General features: G+C 36.9%; 1 protein-coding gene across 50 annotated transcripts in view; it reads right to left on the bottom strand.

Annotated features, from left to right (window-relative positions):
• The window catches only part of akap13 (A-kinase anchoring protein 13), a 197,600-nt gene that overhangs the window by 19,340 nt on the left and 158,480 nt on the right, over nucleotides 1-19,780 (bottom strand). For 10 of the 50 annotated variants that reach the window (XM_021470634.3, XM_068217498.2, XM_073942854.1 and 7 more), the window contains 13 exons: nucleotides 16,184-16,349; nucleotides 11,473-11,540; nucleotides 9,798-9,864; nucleotides 9,552-9,702; nucleotides 8,964-9,067; nucleotides 7,231-7,377; nucleotides 6,861-7,108; nucleotides 6,641-6,766; nucleotides 6,407-6,524; nucleotides 6,078-6,329; nucleotides 3,155-3,231; nucleotides 1,177-1,358; nucleotides 606-688 (listed from right to left, as the gene is read on the bottom strand). In XM_021470634.3, the coding sequence (XP_021326309.1) occupies nucleotides 606-688; nucleotides 1,177-1,358; nucleotides 3,155-3,231; nucleotides 6,078-6,329; nucleotides 6,407-6,524; nucleotides 6,641-6,766; nucleotides 6,861-7,108; nucleotides 7,231-7,377; nucleotides 8,964-9,067; nucleotides 9,552-9,702; nucleotides 9,798-9,864; nucleotides 11,473-11,540; nucleotides 16,184-16,349 (1,789 nt within the window). Of the gene's footprint in view, nucleotides 1-605; nucleotides 707-1,176; nucleotides 1,359-3,154; nucleotides 3,232-6,077; nucleotides 6,330-6,406; nucleotides 6,525-6,640; nucleotides 6,767-6,860; nucleotides 7,109-7,230; nucleotides 7,378-8,963; nucleotides 9,068-9,551; nucleotides 9,703-9,797; nucleotides 9,865-11,472; nucleotides 11,541-16,183; nucleotides 16,350-19,780 lie in introns of all 50 variants that reach the window. The other 40 variants (XM_009297839.5, XM_021470632.3, XM_021470637.3 and 37 more) reach the window with 7 other exon arrangements.

Below are 19,780 nucleotides of genomic sequence, written 5' to 3'. Positions count from 1 at the left end.
ACTAGAGCACGGGTGTCAAACTTAGTTCCAAAAGGGCCGCAGCTCTGCACAGTTTAGTTCCAACCCTAATTAAACACACCTGATCAAACTAATTGAGTCCTTCAGGCTTGTTTGAAACCTACAGGTAATGCCTAGTTCAGAATGCGTGATTTTAGCCCCAATTTTGGCTCGCCGACAGGTTTTGAGAAATCGCCGACAAATGCCTGAAATCACGGGCAAATCGCTGCTTGTGCACGTGAGTGACAATCACTAGGTATGAACTTTCAAAGATGCGATCTGAGAGAATCGCCGATGAGTCGACGATGCCTGTGAGATATTTGGCATGCTAAATATCTGGAGCTGTCGGCGATTCAAATCATGCCGTGTGAATTGAGTTTTAACTGAAAATAACATCAGCGAACAGCGACCCCTGTACTAGAGGGTTAAAAAATTATTATCCTTGAAAAAAGAAATGCCTTAAAATGCAGATTTTCACTTTTTGTTTAAAACCAAACAAACCCAGTATACATTCATTCATTCATTTTCTTTTCAGCTTAGTCTCTTTATTACCCAGTTTACATGAATAATTCATTTCAAGCAAGAAAGAGGAAAACAAACTTCTGTACCTCTGAACTCCTTGACCTTGATTTCCTGAAGTCTCCTGTCCTCTTCGTTTTCACTTGGCACACCTTCATCATCATCTCTCTCCCTGGAGGAAATGGACAGTCTGTAAAGAAAGACTACCAGCTCTCACAAATTCAGATGCTTAAAAAGTATCTTTTGTTACAATAATAGTCACTATTAAAGTATAACTCTATTTATTCTATACTAATTAACCCAAATAAGGGTAGAATTTAAATACATCTTAAAATATTGAAATTACATGTTGCTATGAATTTCCTTAAAATGTTTTTTTCTGACTCAAAAATAACTGTTTGATATGACTTATATAAGATAACCACTAACATGTCATCAAGAGTAACAACACTTTAATTAGCAAGAAACAATTAGCATATGAGAACAAGAATGATTTGATGAGGATAAAAGAGTTTGAGTTTACAAAGCAGCTATTAAAAACATTCAAGTACAAACTACTTGCATTTATCAAGCTTTTAATGTATACAAACGCTGTTTTTGTTCATTTAATTAGACGCATACACCAAATTGGAGCATCTTATTTCATATAAGGAGGCTTACATAGACTGCATGGCCTCCTGAATGAGCTGCATCCATGTGTTTCTCTCCTCTTTGGAGCTTGTGTACACTTCTACCATCTCGGGCTTCTCGATGCCTGCTGTGATCAGAAACAGAGCTTTCTCCTCATTGGCTACTTCCCTCACAATGAGCTTCTGCAGGGAGATGACGGTGGAGCGCTGGTCCTGAAAGATCAGAGTAGAAAATTACAGCCACAATATGATTAATTATGTTCCTTCTAAACTTGTAAGGATAAAGTACTATTAATCATTCAGCATTTAAAGAACAAAGTGTGAAGTAAACATATAATATAATTATAATATAATATCTTAAGTTGAGATGTATGAAATACTGTTTATAAGTCTGATCGTCTACTAAACTGAAAAAAAGCCTTTAATAACCACCTATATATCTATCTATTTATCTAGCCATATATCCATCCAGCCATCTATCTATCTATCCGTATGTATCTATCGTTCTACCTATCTATCTAGCCATCTATCCATCCATCCATCCATCTATCTATCCATCCATTCGTTTATCCATCCATCAATCCATCTATCTATCCATCCATTCGTTTATCCATCCATCAATCCATGTATCCACCTCCACCTATCCATCTACTATCTAGCTATCTATCCAGCCATCCATCCACCCATCTATCTAGGATCCATCCATCTAGCTATCTGTCCATCCATCCATATATCCATCCATCCATCTGTCCGTCCATCTGTCTGTCTATCTATCTATTGTTCTAACCATCTATCTAGCCCTCTATCCATTCAGCCATCCATCCATTTATCCAGTCATCCATCTATCCACCTAGCCATCCATCCATCAATCCATGTATCCACCTATCCGTCTACCTATTCATCTATCTAGCTATCCATCCATCTAGCATCCATCCATCTAGCTATTCATCCAGCCATCTACCTAGCTATCCATCTATCTATACACACATCCATCCATCCATCCAGCCAGCCAGCCAGCCACCTATCTAGGATCCATCCATCTACTGTAGCCACCTATCTATCTACCTATTCATCTATCTAGCTATCTATTCAGCCATCCATCCATTCACCCATCTATCTAGGATCCATCCATCTAGCTATCCGTCCATCCAGCCATTCATCCATCCAGCCATCTGTCTGTCTATCTATCTATTTTTCTAACCATCTATCTAGCCCTCTATCCATCCATCCATCCATTTATCCAGTCATCCATCTATCCACCTATCCATCCATCCATCAATCCATGTATCCACCTATCCGTCTACTTATTCATCTATTTAGCTATCCATCCATCCATCCATCTAGCTATTCATCCAGCCATCCACTCAGCCATCTACCTAGCTATCCATCTATCTATCCATCTATCTATACACACATCCATCCATCCATCCAGCCAGCCAGCCACCTATCTAGCATCCATCCATCTACTGTAGCCATCCATCCACCTATCTAGCCATCCATCCCTCTATTCGTCCATCCATCCATGTATCCATTCGTCCGCCCATCCATCCATTTATTCATCTGTCTAACCATTTATGCATTTATATTTTTATCCATCCATCCATCCATCCATCCATCCATCCATCGGTATCTATATATAGCTATCCATCTATCGACCATCCATCTAAATATGCAAATATTTCATAGAAATATAAATAAACATTTTTTCAAACATGTACATATATATTTATGTAGGTATCTATATCCATGCATCCATCTGTCAATGTAAATATTTAATATACAACATAAATATAAATACATATTTTCCCAAACATGTAAATAAATATATACAGGACACATATATATTATGTAAATGCAACCTTTTAGTTTGGATGTGACAGATCATTTGATATCACTAATTACTACCATTCGTTGTTTGCTTTCGGCATCTGATAGAGCATTTGGATCTGGAAACTGTGATGCATGATGTCAGACATAACAAGCGGATTATTGATGAATGCTAAACATACCAAAGAGGCGAAAATGTACTTCTGATCTTTCTCCTGCAGGAACACAATCACGTCCCTCAGCAGCAGAGCCTGGACATCTGGAGAAGAGCATGTTCGATAGATTTAAAAACAGGCCCTGTTTGTGTTAGTGTGGGTGTGTGTTTCTGTGGTGATAGATGGGACTGTGTTCTGTCAGGGAAACATCATGGTAATTCATGCACATGGTATATTTTGCAAAAAAAAAATGAAATAAAATTCACTACTTTAATTTTAACATCTTTTGAGTGGTTAATAAGGTGTTGCCACGTTGTTTTGTCTAAGGGCTCCAAATGTTTTAGCATTTTCTCATCAGGTGTTACTATCCTGTTGCTAAGGTTTTCAGAGTGAGTTATGTCATGTTGTTTGTGTTACATGGATGCTATGGTGTTGCTATGCTGTGTGTTGCTACGTCTTGGTTTTCAATCCATCCATCCATCTATCTATCCATCCATCTATCTATCCGTCCATCTATCTATCTATCCGTCCATCTATCTATCTATCCGTCCATCTATCTATCTATCCGTCCATCTATCTATCTATCCGTCCATCTATCTATCTATCTATCTATCTATCTATCTATCTATCTATCTATCTATCTATCTATCTATCTATCTATCTATCTATCTATCTATCTATCTATCTATCCGTCCATCTATCTATCCGTCCATCTATCTATCCGTCCATCTATCTATCTATCTATCTATCTATCTATCTATCTATCTATCTATCTATCTATCTATCTATCTATCTATCTATCTATCTATCTATCTATCTATCTATCTATCTATCTATCTATCTATCTATCCCAGTCTATTCATCCATCTAGCTGTCTGACTATCTATCCATCTAGCTGTCTGACTATCTATCCATCCATCCATCCATCCATCCATCTATCTATCCATCCATCCATCTATATATATCCAGCCATCTATATATCCATATATCCAGCCATCCAACATCTATCTAGCCATCCATTCAGAGATCTATCAATCTATTTATCCCTTTAGCCATCTATCCATCCAGCCAGCCATCTATTTATTGATCCATCTATCTATCCATCCATCCATCATGCCATTTATTTGAGTTCTGCTGTCTGTGTTGTTTTTGTTACATGATTGCTAGGGTGTTGCTATGCAGATGCCTAGGTGTTCTTCTAAGCGAGTTGTTGCTTATGCTAGGCTCTTGCGGTTTCTATTATGTTGTGATTAGTAGCCGTTGTGTTGCTATGTGTTTGCCTAGGTGTTTAGAGTGATTTATGCCATTTCTGTAAAGCGGTTTCTAGGGTGTTGTGATTGGTTGCCAAGGTTGGTTTTGTGTACATTGTATTATGCCAGTGCTGTTATGTGCTTACTTGATGTTACAATTGTGATTAGGTGTTGCTATGTGGTTGCCCAAGTGTTTAGATGTTTAGAGTGCTTTATGCCATTTCTGTAAAGTGGTTTCTAGGGTGTTGTGATTGATTGCCAAGACTGGTTGCTATGCAACCTAGATTTTCTGTGCATTTTGTTATGCAGTTACTTGGTGAGGTTTTCTAAAGTACCTGTTCTCTGCATTGTATCATATCACTTCTCATATGAGGTTGATTTCATATTTCTATGTAGACATCTAGGTTTTCTGAGTCAGTCTTGTCATGTTGGTCATGTTGTTGCTGTCACATGGTTGCTATGGTCTTGCCGAAGCAATTTCTAAGTACGTTTTGTCATGTGGTTGTTAGGGTGTGGTGATTAGTAGCTATGGTGTTTCTACGCGGTTGCCTAGGTGTTTAGAGTGCTCTATGACATTTCAGTAAAGTGGTTGCTAGGGTGTTGTGGTTGGTTGCCAAGGTGTTGCTATACAGTAGGGTTTCTGCACATTTTATGATATGATTGCTGTTAAATGTTTCAATATTGTATTGTGATTAGTTGTTATGGTGTTGCTATATGGTTACTTAGGTCTTCAGAATAAGTTTTATTATTTTTTTATTTATGTTTGTTGTTCCATCAGGTGTGTTTTCATTGGGGTTAAAGCTAAACTGAGTTGGACCCCTTTGGTCTTTGTGTTCTGGCCATTTCATCATGTCACTGTGGTTGATTTTGGTGACTCTGCTGTAGTGTTGTCATACAGAAGTTGCTATTTGTTGCTTAGGTTTTCATCTTAAGTGACATCTTTTTTTTAGCTGTTCTATGCTTGCTAGAGTGTCAACGTCAGGGGTGTCAAACCAAAGGTGCCAAACTCTTCTTGGAGGGCTGCAGCCCTGCTTGGCTTAGTTTTAATCTTGCTTCAACATATAAGCTTCAAACAAGATTGAAAGACTTAATTAGTTTGATCAGATCCCTGCAGAAAAATCCAGCTTAAACCAGCCTCGGCTGGTTGGCTGGTTTTAGCTGGTCGAGCAGACTGGTTTTAGAGGGGTTTTGGCCATTTCCATGCTGGTTTCCAGCCTTTTCCAGCGTGGTCTTAGCTGGTCAGGCTGGAAACTGACCAGATAAATCCAGCTAAAACCAGCTTGACCAGCCTGGTTTAAGCTGGACATAACAAGTTTTGGCTGGCCTCCCAGCCTAGCTAGGCTGGTCAAGCTGGTTTTAGCTGGTCATCTCCCAGCCTGACCAGCTAAGACCAGGCTGGAAATGGCTGGAAACCAGCCTGGAAATGGCCGAAACCCCTCTAAAACCAGCCTGGTTGACCAGCTAGAACCAGCCAACCAGCCTAGGCTGGTTTAAGCTGTTTTTTTCAGTAGGGGTGTGTTTAATTACGGTTAAAGCTTGACACCTGCTTAATGTTGTAATTGTTTGCCATAGTGTTGTTATACAGATGTCTAGGAATTCTATCATGTTGTTACTGTACATAGTTTTAGGGTGTTGTTAAGGGTTTCTGAGTGGTGTTCTGGTGGTATATTCATCAGTGAACCCAATTCACTTGTTCTCACCCTTGAGTCTGCCAGCTGAGTTCTTGAGCTGCAGCGGCCCGTCGTGAATTAACTTCCGCCCACGTAACAGATCCTCTCTGGCAAACATCTGCCCGCTCTTCATCCTCATGATGGACTTGTTGTCCGTCCGGCTGTACACTTCCTTTAGCCTCTTCTTCTTCTCATGCTCATTCACTTTATTGTCCACGGCAGCAATCACCTCCTTCACCAGCTTCAGACCTTGACTAACGTCTGCATGGTCCTCCTCGTTTTCTGCCATGCGAAATATCAGAATATCAGCAGGTTCATCACAAAGAAGATTGTTTTGAATATAGTACCACAAGTCATACCTTTCGTGTGCTGCAGTATTCTCTGTAGTAACACGGGATATTTTGTGATTCGTTGTGTGACTAACAATATACACTCAGGAATGCTTAGCCGTCGGACAACAGGGCTGCTCATCTTTTTCTGGAAAACAGAAACAGATGTGAAACATGGGATCGGTTCCATTTTAGAGACTTGAGAAGAAAAGAAAGAACGCTTTAGGCTACTTTCACATATTTGCAAGGATTAGAGATGACTACCTTGATGAAAGCTTGAAAGCGTTTGTCTTTGGTGTGAAGCTCCTTGTAGAAGTTCACAGCTTCATTGTGCCTGCCGCAGAACTTCCCATAGACCTTCTTCATTCTCTCAGCACTGGAACCTGAGAACTAAAGAACAAGTGGGACAATCAGGGAAAAAAGGGCCTTTTCAACAAGATCCAGAAGCATCAATGTTTCACCAAAAATCTGAGCTCGACCTTACCTGAGAAACCAGCACATCGCCAATCCTTTGGATGACAAAGCCGCCCTCTTCTTGGCTCCCTGATTCCTTCTTTCTTTCAAGCAGGTGTGAAAAGAACTGTGTGTGCAAATCCAGAACATCGTCCAACATGGGGAACATCTTCTCCACCGTCTGAGCTTCTAGTTGAACTTCTCTCAGTAGTCCTTTGCTGTAAACATCAGCCATGATCTTTAAGGTCCTTACATGGTGCATTTCTGTCTGGATGAGCTCTGACAAAGACAGGAGCAAATAACCTTACTGTGTGACCTTTCAAGAGTGTCAATGACCTCATTTAGTAAGTCTTATAGTGAAAGCAGAAGCTGGATGGGAGAACCTGGTAGGTTCTGCTTACCATAGATGACGTCTTGCCTTTTGATAACATCCTTTTTAAGCTGCTTAAGAAATTTCTTGTCTACCGTGAAGCTATAAGAATCAGCCTCCAGCTCTTTGGCGTCAGCTTCAAATTCTCCCATCAGCTGGCTGTCCATCATCTCTGTACCTGTAGGTCAGTTGTAGGGATTAGTTACACAACTATTTAAAAATCTGAGTTTGGAATGGACCTTTTAAGTTTTTGGGGGGAAAAAAAGAATTTTTAGCTGTTTGATGCTGTGTTCATGGGGATGAAGCATCAATCGTGTGATTCACATTTTAAGTTATGCAAAGATGCAAATAGACATCCTGTGGCACAATTTGCATGAATGAAGTGGCTCAAATGACATGATTTGCGTGAATAAAATGCCGCGAGTTGAGCATTTTGTGCGAATCATTTGTGCTGAAAAATCTAACTTCAGCAGACATTCGTGCTGCGCTATTCAATCAGAAGCTTTCTCTTGTAGGGCCGTGATAATGATGTAGTCCCTGTTGTTGTACCGAGGGAAAATCCTCTTGCCAAAACCTGACAACAGTTCATTAAACTGGGTTCTGCTAAGTCTGAAGCACTGCTGAAATCCTCCATCATCTAGGTATAGTTTCTGAAGGAGTTGATGAACTCAGAGCTGGGTGCACCTCTGAAAGGATCTAGTGGACTCAGACATGGCTCTGAATTAATATATGCTGTTTTTCAGCCTCCCTAAAGCAGATAAAGCAAAGCTACTATCTCAACAAAATCCATGTTATCCATTTAGCAATGGAGACAGAGTCAGCAAGCAAACAGAAGCCCCACCCATGACGCGAATACGCGTCTGTTGTGAAGTGAATAGAGTAAACTCAATATGTTCACATGTCTAATTATGCATGAATAGCGCCATTCATTTACGTTTGCCGGGTCTGGTGTGAACACAGCATAAGAATGCATTTATTTAATTAAAACAGAACAAGTCATTTGATGCAAAAAAGAAATTGTGCTGCTAATTTGTGAGATTTGTCTTTCTGAATTATTAATGTTGATAGTAAGGTTAAACAAACAGCATTTATAAATTATGTATTTTTAACTGAACTTTTTAATTATTATTTTTTAAATGCACTCTTTTAGGATAAAAATTATTAATATTATCAAATATAAAAACATTTTGTTTATGCATTATATTTTGTTGTGCTAAATTGTGAAATTGTATTTCTCATATTTTTTTCAGATTTTGATGAATGCAAAGATCAAAATGACAGTTAAGTAAAATTTTGTAACAAAAAAATTTTTAATTTTTAGTATATGAATTCAAGTGTATTTGAAAATGACTTTAAATAGCATTTCGCAATATTTCTGGATGTTTTTTAAATTAAATAAATAGAGCCAAAACATTTGTTGAAAATTTGTTAATTCAAATACAAATCATTTACTTATTTTTTTATGTAAATACATATTTTTTAATAATTAAATTCACACTTAGTATTAGTAGTATTGTTATTATTATTATTGTTATTATTATTATTATTATTATTATAACATATTCGTTAAATTTAATAAAATAAACTGAGAATAACTACAATGTAAATAATCCATAAATAATAAACAATACATATATATATATATATATATATATATATATATATATATATATATATATATATATATATATATATATATATATATATATATATATGTATATTTATTTTTTTTTAATTTATTTTTTTTTTTAAATCAACTCTTACCCTCATCAGTAAGAGATTCTGTAGACTCCGTGACTTTACTGGTCTTGTGAAGAGAGTCCGTTGACTGGGACAGAAACTTCTTAAGAGGAGTGTCGTCCATTTGTCTGAATGTTAGGAAGAAAAACAACATACATTACATACTTGTTACTTAATTCGATTTTTCCATACCTAAACACGTACTCTTACAAGTAATTCTGCAATAAACACTTACACAACAGCTAACAATGACATAGACACAAAAAAAGCTAAGTAAAAATACACCATGTTTTAATGCGGGGGTGCCCAAACTGTCCTGGAGGGCCGCTGTCCTGTAGATTTTAGCACCAACTTGCATCAACACACCGGCACAGATGTTTCCAGAAAGCCTAGAAGAGTTTGATTAGCTAGTGCAGGTGTGTCTGATTGGAGTTGGAACTAAACTTTGCAGGACAACAGCCCTCCAGGACCAAGTTTGGGCACCCCTGTATTAATGCATTTGATTTTCTAAGATTCATAGTATACAGAAAAAAAATCCAATGCTTTCCCAAAGAAGTTTCAAAAGAAGAAAAAAAAAATCATCAAAATATATTCACGAGCATCAGCACTGACCCTGCTATGTTATTAATGGACATGCTCTTGGACAGTGGGTTGCTGTTGAAAGACATGATGCTGCTGGGGCTTTTCCGAGGAGGAGCGAGGGGAGCCGGCTGGTCATCGGGAATGGATATTGTGGACCACGGACGATCCCTTGCTGGAAGAGCTTTAAAAATGTTTTAAAAGAAAGCATCATATAGTGAGATTTATGAAACATGCAAATAGAGAAGAATACATCAAATGAGTATAAGGGAAACTTACTTTTACTTCTGAGGGTGACACTAGGCGTCGAGGCAGAATCTGTAACAGTCTGCTGCTGTTTTTGCTGCTGAAAGAAATATTTGAAATGGGATTATGGGTAAAAAAATATAATACTGACCCACCATACTTCCCTCAAGTGATTGGATTCATTAGGAACTGCTTTTTGAATTACAAGTTTTGCAATGTGGGAAATAAGGCAATGTTTAATTAAAGGGTCATGAAACACCAAAACACATTTAAGATGTTGACAGTTGTCCCACGTTGCTAAAAAACACTATTAGGACACATATATTTAGCCAACAAGTGAATATTGGTAGTTTTCAGCACATCTGTTTATTAATTCAAGAGAAAGACTTGGTTCGAACCATTCAGCACACTCTATTGTGAACAAGATGCAACTTTATTAATATGCATAATATAGCTTTGAAGTATATATGCATAATATAGCTTTCCTTTTACCTGTTACAGTGTTTACAGAATATTTAAACAAGTAGTAGTAGTAGAATTGTTCAGAGACATGGGTCGTCAGTGTTGCATTTTTAAATGTGCCACAATGAAGGTTTTGTTTAGATTTTTTCCCGCAATTTGAGCAGAGCTTGCATGTGGACACAAGCAGTTGGATTACAGTGGTTTGCTAACACGTGACAAAAATATGTTTGTATGTCTTTTCAAATCTGCAAATGGTGAAATCCGGATTTGCCACTTGTCTTTTGAAAAATGACTTGGTTCCAATTTGGAAAGTTTGTATTCAATGTTCTTTGTTTATGTTTATTCAGATGGCAAAGGTAATTAGTATTGTCAGCAGTATTTTTTCAGTTTTTATAGACATACCTTAGTCAAAATGACTAAATCCGAACTCCAGAATCACTGTCAGTTTGTGTTGCCACTGTGAAAATCAGCTGTAGTGCACATAATAAAACTCCCCTTTTCATGCAAACCCTTCCCTCTTTTGCCACTCGACACGCCCACCTAAACAAAGCTGGACAAACCCACTTCTCTGACTTTACAAGGGTTAAATAACTTTCCAAACTAAAGGTGTGAAAACAACCTGCTGAGACAGGAGGGATTTCATGGCCCTTTAAATATACGCTAATTTGCATACATTTCTAGCATAATAATCTGAGCACTGGAAGAAATCAATTTTTATTTTTATTGAAGTCAACTTTATTGCATAAAATAAATAATTAACGAAATTATACTATGAGCAAATCCCTCTGTAAATATGTAAATATACCTGTAGACTTAAATAAATATAGATTTGAATAAATGTAAGCCCTGCTGAATTGTAGATTTATGGTTCAGATATATTATTTTGAGGAAAAAAGCCTTTACATTTATGTATTCTGATTGAAATATACAGACACAAATCGATGGGAGTGAGACAAATAGACAACGGGAGACAAATAAATATTAGGAAACATTATGTAAATCCATAAACCCAAAATCGAGAGGTAGATAAAAAAAAATTGTGTTTTTGTCGGCAATGTATTGTCTTAAATTATTATTTTTTTAATTACACAAACATTTTGAAATACTAATCGAATTCTGTCATTCTGTGCAATACTTTTGAGGTAAAATGTCCTTTAAATCCTTATTTTTGGTCAAAACAATAATTAGCATACGCCACAAAAGTCCCATTTATGACAGTCATATGAGAAGCGAGACCGTGAATTACCTTCATCTTGACTTTAGCGCAGACAGGAAGACTCTCTTTGCAGCCTTTGTGGACTTGTGCATTGCAATCTGAAGGCAAACAAACACAAAACTCAATCAGCAGTGAATCCACAAGCCACAAACCATCATTTTAGCAGAACTTGTTTGCAGATGGAATAATCCCTGCAAAACAGCATTAAACAGGAGAGACATCTGGAAAAAAACACCAAGACTGAGCCATTTCCTGCCTTCCTCTTTCGTGGAGAGCGTAAAATGATCATTTTCCTGTGCGACTCCACCTTTGCCAGCTGATGCTTACCACAGAATTTAGTCACAAACACTTCGGTTGAGTCACAGCTGATCATTTAAAAATGCTACGCTAAGCTAATGTTTACATATTTTCTCTGGGAAAGCTAACAATAATAGTGATGTGCATTCAAAAATCAACACAGTATATAAACATGAACAGCCTATTCAACGCTATGCTAACAAAAAAAAATGCTAATTCGCTTTCAAAAGGTACCTGCACGGATGGTTCGTTTGCTTTTCTCTGTCAGCGTGTACTTTGAGACCACAAAACTGCAGCAGATTTAGACACACCCAAAGGAGATTTATAAGCTTTTAAAAACAAAACCACACTGCTACAATCTCTGATCATGTGATAGTTATAGAGAGTTGACAACAACTTACTGTAGATGGCTTAAAGGTTAAGATCCGTTAACCTCAAGTTACAACTCCCACATCATTTCTCCAGAAAAGCCCACACATTGAAGGAAAGTGAGCATTTCTTCTTTTAATGTTATCTTATGAATACTTTTATCTGGTGAGGATGAATTACATCAAAAACATTGACAATCAAGACCTTGTTCTTTCAACAACCTTATTTCAAACCAATACTGCTCTATTAAGATGGAAATGTTAATGGGCAGCAGGGCATTTTTAAACCCGCCTACCCTGCCTGGATGACATCATCAGATTTTAAACGCATTTACTTTATCCATATTAAGTTGCTGACATCAATTTGAACGTCATCATTTCTTTCTACAAAGAGATTATCATCATAAGTGTTTTATGATATTTTGTTTTGTAATTGCTGTGTATTTTTCATTTTCGTTACTAAAGGCTGGGCCTATGTTTTTTCACCTGCCTACATGGCCTGATGACATTATTAGCAAATTTATTTTCAGGCGACCAATTTTTTTGAACTACTTAGTTTCGCTAATTCATAAAAAAAACACACATTTATTCATTTTCCTACGGCTTATTTATCAGGGGTTGCCACAGCAGAATGAACCGCTAACTTATCCAGCATATGTTTTACACAGCGGATGCCCTACCGGCTGAAACCCAGTACATCCATACACACTCATTCACTCACATACACTATAGCCAAGTTAGTTTCATTCAATTCACCTATAGCACGTGTCTTTGGACTGTGGGGGAAAACGGAGCATTTGCGTCTTAATTTGGCCACAACTTTCTCTGTGTTTCAGTAAATGAAATAAACTTTTGATGACAATTCTATTTATTTTGACACATTTTGATAAAATGCTTTGCCAACTTTAAAAAATTCAACAATACACATGGAAACTAACTACGTTTTCATTATGTTGGTGGCCATCTTGACCCCTTTGACTTCCATTATAATGACAGTTTTATAATCATATTATATTACGATACAATCACGCATTATTAATTGCTGGTTTGAAAAGAGGTCATCTTTTATTTTATTTTTACTGTTAATCACCAATTGCAGTGTAACTAAAAGCTTGGTTTCTGCCTTTATACAGAGTATTGACTTTATTCTGCAGTGCGGAAGTTTGCTCGTTTTTGCGTATGTTTTAGAACTTCTGATTCAGTTGCCTATGGGAGAAATTACTTGGAATAATAAACGGCAAAAATGGTCAAACTACCTGCTCTACAAACAAGTGTTTGCATGACTATACAGACAAAACAGAATAATATAATAACAACAGTTTGCAACATCAAGCAACAAAACGAGCTGTTTTTAATGTCTAAAAATGAATGGAAGTGAATGAGACCAGAAGTCTTGAGCCAAAAAAATTCAATCGGCTGCGCCCGCGTCTACGCGGAGAGTAAGGTGAAGTGTATGTATATGTGTGTAAGAGAGAGAGAAAGACCTTTGCGCACTTATCTTGATATATCTGAGAAAATCTAAACAAGCATCTCAGCTCTTAGAACATTGTAAACATAGTAAGTGTACTAGGGCTGCATGATATTGGAGAAATTTGACATTATGATATTTTTATTTTTCTGCAATAAATATTCTGATGTAAATGCAGTTTCTTACAGAAATGAAATAATTCTCTCATTTTTAGTCCAAATATCTATTTTAAAAAAAACAACAACTTCAAATTCAAGTAAAAATATTGTTTAGTTTTAAAATTCAGATGAAATAAGGCAAAACTAAGAGTGTAATAATAAGTTAAATAATCTTGTTTTTTTGCTTTAAAATGTAGATATTTGGACTGGAAACAAACACAAAAATTCTAAGTAAGAAACTTTTTTGCTGGTTCATAAATCGTATAAATAAATTGATTAAACACAATTCTGTAGCTCGAGGTCAACTATAATCCAGAGTTAACATAGCATATCTGTGCGATGTGACTGTTGCGGATGCACACATTGCTATATCGATGGTGAAACAATATATTGTGCAGCCCTGAAGAGTACTTATGCGCATTGTTTCACTCCACAGAACTCCATATAAATGCCAAAAACATTTTTAAACAGGCCTATCTAAAAGATTAATGCTGCCAACCGATGATCAACAGTAAAATTGACACATTTAACCTCTTCCCAACAGGGAAAATCAGCAACAATCAAGATTGCATGATTGTATGGTGTCAATCTTTGCGATCAAAAAAAAATCATTATAAAGGGAGTCAATGGGGCAAAAACAGCACCCGACATAACAAAAAGGATAGTAAATTTGAACAGCAAACAAGGGTTAAAGTAGTTAAATAAATCATTTCTAATACAAAAACTTTTCACAAGATCTAATCAAATGGCAGAAAGCGTTTCGAGTGTCAGTCGCTTTTGGGAAATGAGAGGAAACGGTAATGAGTCTGCCAGCACATCCTCTGAGAACAATAAACAGAGAGAGAGAGAGAGAGAGAGCGATGGCGGCAGCAGCGCAGCGACTGCTCTCAGTTCAGTGCTGAGCCTCACCAGCTGTGTGCGGGTGGAGCGACAGAGTGATGCAACACTGTGCAAGGCCTGACTGGGCAGATGGCCACCATACTTGCTCCTTCATTATTTATTTCTTCACTTCTTTGAAGCTCTGCTCACATACTGAGACGCACATCATCCCAATTCTCTACGCATGTCACACACAAGCTCTCTAACATGGGTTAAAATCACAAATTAACTTAACAAGGCCATCTTTTACAGTTTAAATCAATTGCATTTGTGTTCATGTAGACAATCTGTAAGCTTTTTCTTTGTGGAATAAAATGTTTTCAACCCATTTCCTGTGTGAATCTCCAGCGATTGCAAGCTTTAGAGTTTACCACCGAGAAAGCGTTTCCTTTGCAGAAGCACACAACTGCAGCGCAAATGACAGTAAAGGAGGAAGTGCCAAAAAAAGACAACAGCCTATGGCAAAACCAAAGAGAGTGGAATGAACACATGCATTAGAGCAAAGCAGAATATTTATTTTGTTTGTTTGGATTGACATGCATTTAATTTGACCAAAACACACCTTGTAGCAATTGAAATAAATATCTGATTTATTTAGATGTATCTGCTAGTACGTTAGGTTGGGTATTGGTGTTTCCAATGATACGTTTCCTCTTTTTACAAGTGAGTTACATCAGAAGTATTTTTTTGATGAGTATTTTTCTGTCTATTCAAGGTTTTGTTTTCATTAAATAGTGTGGGGTTTTTGTACACACCAGGAAGACTTGTTTGCCAATGTTAGCATATATAGAATACAGTGTAAAATAGATGTACAGGATATTAATCAGAAATTGTAATACATGAAAGAGAAATTTGACAAAGTGTGGAATAAAGTTATTACTTACAGTGTAGAATGTGGAATTAGAACAGACAGACAGATAAATAGACAGACAGTCAGACCGATAGAACGACAGATCGATAGATGGACGGACGGACGGACGGACAGACAGACAGATAGATAAAAAGATAGATAGAACAACAGAAAGATCGACAGAAAGATAGATAGATAGATAGATAGATAGATAGATAGATAGATAGATAGATAGATAGATAGATAGATAGATAGATAGATAGATAGATAGATAGATAGATAGATAGATAGATAGATAGATAGATAGATAGATAGATAAATAGATAGATAGACGGACAGCCGGACGGACGGACAGTCAGACAGACAGATAGATAAAAAGATAGATAGAACGACAGAAAGATCGATAGAACAATGGATGGATTGATGGATGGATGGATGGATGGATGGATGGATGGATGGACAGACAGATAGATAAAAAGATAGATAGAACGACAGAAAGATTGATAGAACAATAGATAGATAGATAGATATGGATGGATGAATGAATGAACGGACGGACGGACGGACGGACGGGCGGACAGACAGACAGACAGACAGACAGACAGACAGACAGACAGACAGACAGATAGATAGATAGATAGATAGATAGATAGATAGATAGATAGATAGATAGATAGATAGATAGATAGATAGATAGATAGATAGATAGATGTATTCTTACTGGTGCAGAGGATAGAGTCTTTAGTGTTGATGAGTTTGTTGCACTGGTGGCAGGGGATTGTGGGTACAGTCATGACCGTAGTGAAGAGATGTCCGTTTGAGGCTCTTCTCTCCTTGTCTTTGGCATCTCGCTCACGCTCCTTATTCTTCTCTTTCTCCTTCTCCTGCTGAACACAACACATAAAATTGAATAAAATGCAGTTAATGTGTGATGTACAGTCAGAGCTGCGCACTCTCAGTTACAGTGAGTTTCGGACCAGATGTGAGATTAAATAAGAGCAGAGCACATTTATCAGAAAAACCACAGGGTTAGCAGACACTGATGCATCCATCTGACAGGATCATCAGCTCCATAATCAATACTTTCATTCATAATCATCATTCATCTCTAGCTGCAGCTGCAGGAATGAACAAACTTCCATACAGTCTTAACATTTCTTGCACATTTATCTATCCCAGTGTAATCTAGACTGTCGACCCACCCACCTATCAGCCATCTATCAACACATTTAGCCCCCATTCCCTCCATCTATCCACCTACACACTCCTCTAAACATCTACCCATGTAGGTACTGAAACTCAACCTACTAAATCTGTCAATCCACGTCTCTACCCATTAGTCTATCTACACACACTGCAAAAAATGCAATTCCTAAATCAAGAAGAATTTGCTAGACAAGCAAAACATACTGTCTTGTTTTGAGAAGTAATATGCCAATATTAAGTGAGTTTTTCCGTAAAACAAGCAAAATAATTTGCCAATGGGGTAAGCAAAATAAAGATAAAAGATAAATAAAGATTATTTTGCTTGTTTCAAGGAAAAACTCACTTAATATTGCATTTTATTACTCAAAACAAGACAATATGTTTTGCTTGTCTAGAAAATGCTTCTTGATATAAGAAATTTTAGATATTTAGACTAGAAATAAGACAAAATCTAAGCAAGAAAAGCATTTTTTGCAGTGCATCCATGCTTTTCAACCCATTCTCTCTCTCCATACACCAATCCATCCATTAATTTCATTAATTTCTTAACAAATTGATCCATCCATCTACAAATCCATCCATCTACCATTCAATCTATCAATTCATCCATCCACCAATTTATTTACCCATCAATCTACCAAATCCTTTCATCAAATTATCTACTAATCCATCCATTCATCTACAAATCCATCCATCCATCCATCAGCAAGTCCATCCATCCATCGACCATTCCACCATCCATCTGCCAATCCATACATACATCCACTAATACATCCATATATCCAACAATACATACATCCACCCACTCATCAATTAACAATGCATCAATCAAATCCATTCCATCCATCCATCCATCCATCCATTCATCCTCCGTTCCATGCATAATTCCATCTACCAATCCATCCATTCGTCTACAAATCCATCTGTCCATCTATCCACCCATCCATCCATTTATCCACCAATCCATACATTTATCCATCAGTACATCAGTCTATCCAACAATACACCATCCACCCATTTACCAGTCAACCAATCAATCAATTAATCAAACCCACTATTCCATGCTCAATATTTGCAGGTTCTCAACACTCAATTTATTGATTAACCCTTCCAACCTCCCATTAATCCATCCATCCACATACTACATCACCCCTTGATTAATCCATCCATCCATTTAATACTCTTTCTTCCATTTACACAGACAAACAAAACTCATCATTAAATCTATATCTCAACCCATCCACCCACTTACTTACCCATCCATCCACCTACACATCCATTGCATCAAGTGTCAAAACCAAAAAAAAAAAAGCTTCCTCTATTTCTTTACAAGCTTGATAAAAACATATCTAGAGTGGAAGAACACACAAAAAAGACTATCTGTGTTAATTTCCACTAACAACCCAGATTACAAAATGCTGCTTACCACTATGTCTATACCCACTAATCTATCAACCTTCCCATCTGTCCATCCATCCATCCATCCATCCATCCACTAAATCACCCATTTACCTGCCGTTTTTAACTTCTATCCATCTAGTCATCCAATCAATCCCAATTGGCATTCATCTACTTTCATATTCATTTATCCATCTATTTATCAATCTATCCATTCATCCATCCATCCATCCATCCATCCATTCAATCAATCTCAATTTCCATACCCATTCATCTATTTTCCTATACATTTATACATCCATCCATCCATCCATCCAACCAATCCTAATTTCCATGCCATTCATCTATTTTACTATTAATTTCTCCAAAGATCCATCCATCCATCCCAATTTGCATACCCATTCATCTGTTTTCCTATTCAATTTTTCATCCATTCATCAATCCATTCATCCAATCAACACCAATTTGCATATACCATTAATCTATGTTTCTATTCATTTATCCATCCACCCATCCATCCATCCATCCAATCAAACAATCAATCCCAATTTGCATACCCATTCATCTATTTTACTAATTATGCATCCATCCATAAATCCATCCATTCATCCAATTAATCCAAATTTGCATATATACATATCCATCTATTTACCTATTCATTTATCATCCATCCATCCATCCATCCATCCTTCCAGTTTGCATAAATCCATTAATCTATTTTTCTATTTATTTACTCTTCCATTTATCCAGTCAATCCCAATTTGCATATAGCCATTCATGTACTTTCCTATTAATTTATCCATCCATCCAATCAATCAATCAATCAATCAATCAATCCCAATTTTCATAAACCTATTTATCTATTTTCATATTCATTTATCATTCCATCCATCCATCCATCCATCCCAATTTGCATATATCCATTCAATTAATCTATACTCATATTCATTTATCCATCCATCCAATCAATCCCAATTTGCATATACCCATTAATCTATGTTCCTATTCATTTATCAATCCGTAGTTCTTGTTTTTTGACAAATTGCATGAAGTCTCAAACCCACAACATCCTCACTTCATTACTGTGTCGGGCATGATTAAAATAAATCTACAGTGGCACCATAAATAAAAAAACCACTGACTGTTGCCATTTCTGCAGTCCACCCTGATAACAAAATCCTGTCTGATCGGCTACCACAGCAAACCATCATATACCAATGTTATCGCGTGTAAAGGAAGGTTAGTTAATTCTTAGTATCCAGCATCTTCCTTTTCTAAAATGATTCAGTGTGATATACGCCTTAAAACCATAAAATTAGAGAACATTATTTGGCTACAAAACGCGCAGGAAAGAAGATGGTCAAAGTGCACCTCTCAAATCATTTAAATGCCCAAAAATATAAACATTGAGGCCAAGAGTAAATATGCAATTTGAACCACAGGACTGACTCATGCAATTCTTAAATGTGGTGAAACAAAAAACATGGGGAAGCGCAAAAAAAAATCATCAAAGTCCCAAAAAGCATATTTCATAACTCCTAAAAATGAACTATGAACTACAAACATTCAAACACCTATTTTCCCCCCACATATATCAATGCACGTGACATAAAACAACTGTAACAACATTTGGTCTTACAGTCCTACCTCAACCACACCAACAGTATTCTTGATCTTCAGTGACCGACCCTGCGGTAAAAACCTACGACACAAC

Source organism: Danio rerio, chromosome 25 (assembly GCF_049306965.1).
Source record: "Danio rerio strain Tuebingen ecotype United States chromosome 25, GRCz12tu, whole genome shotgun sequence".
Classification (NCBI taxonomy): domain Eukaryota; kingdom Metazoa; phylum Chordata; class Actinopteri; order Cypriniformes; family Danionidae; genus Danio; species Danio rerio.
This window is presented reverse-complemented; position numbering and strand designations above follow the sequence as displayed.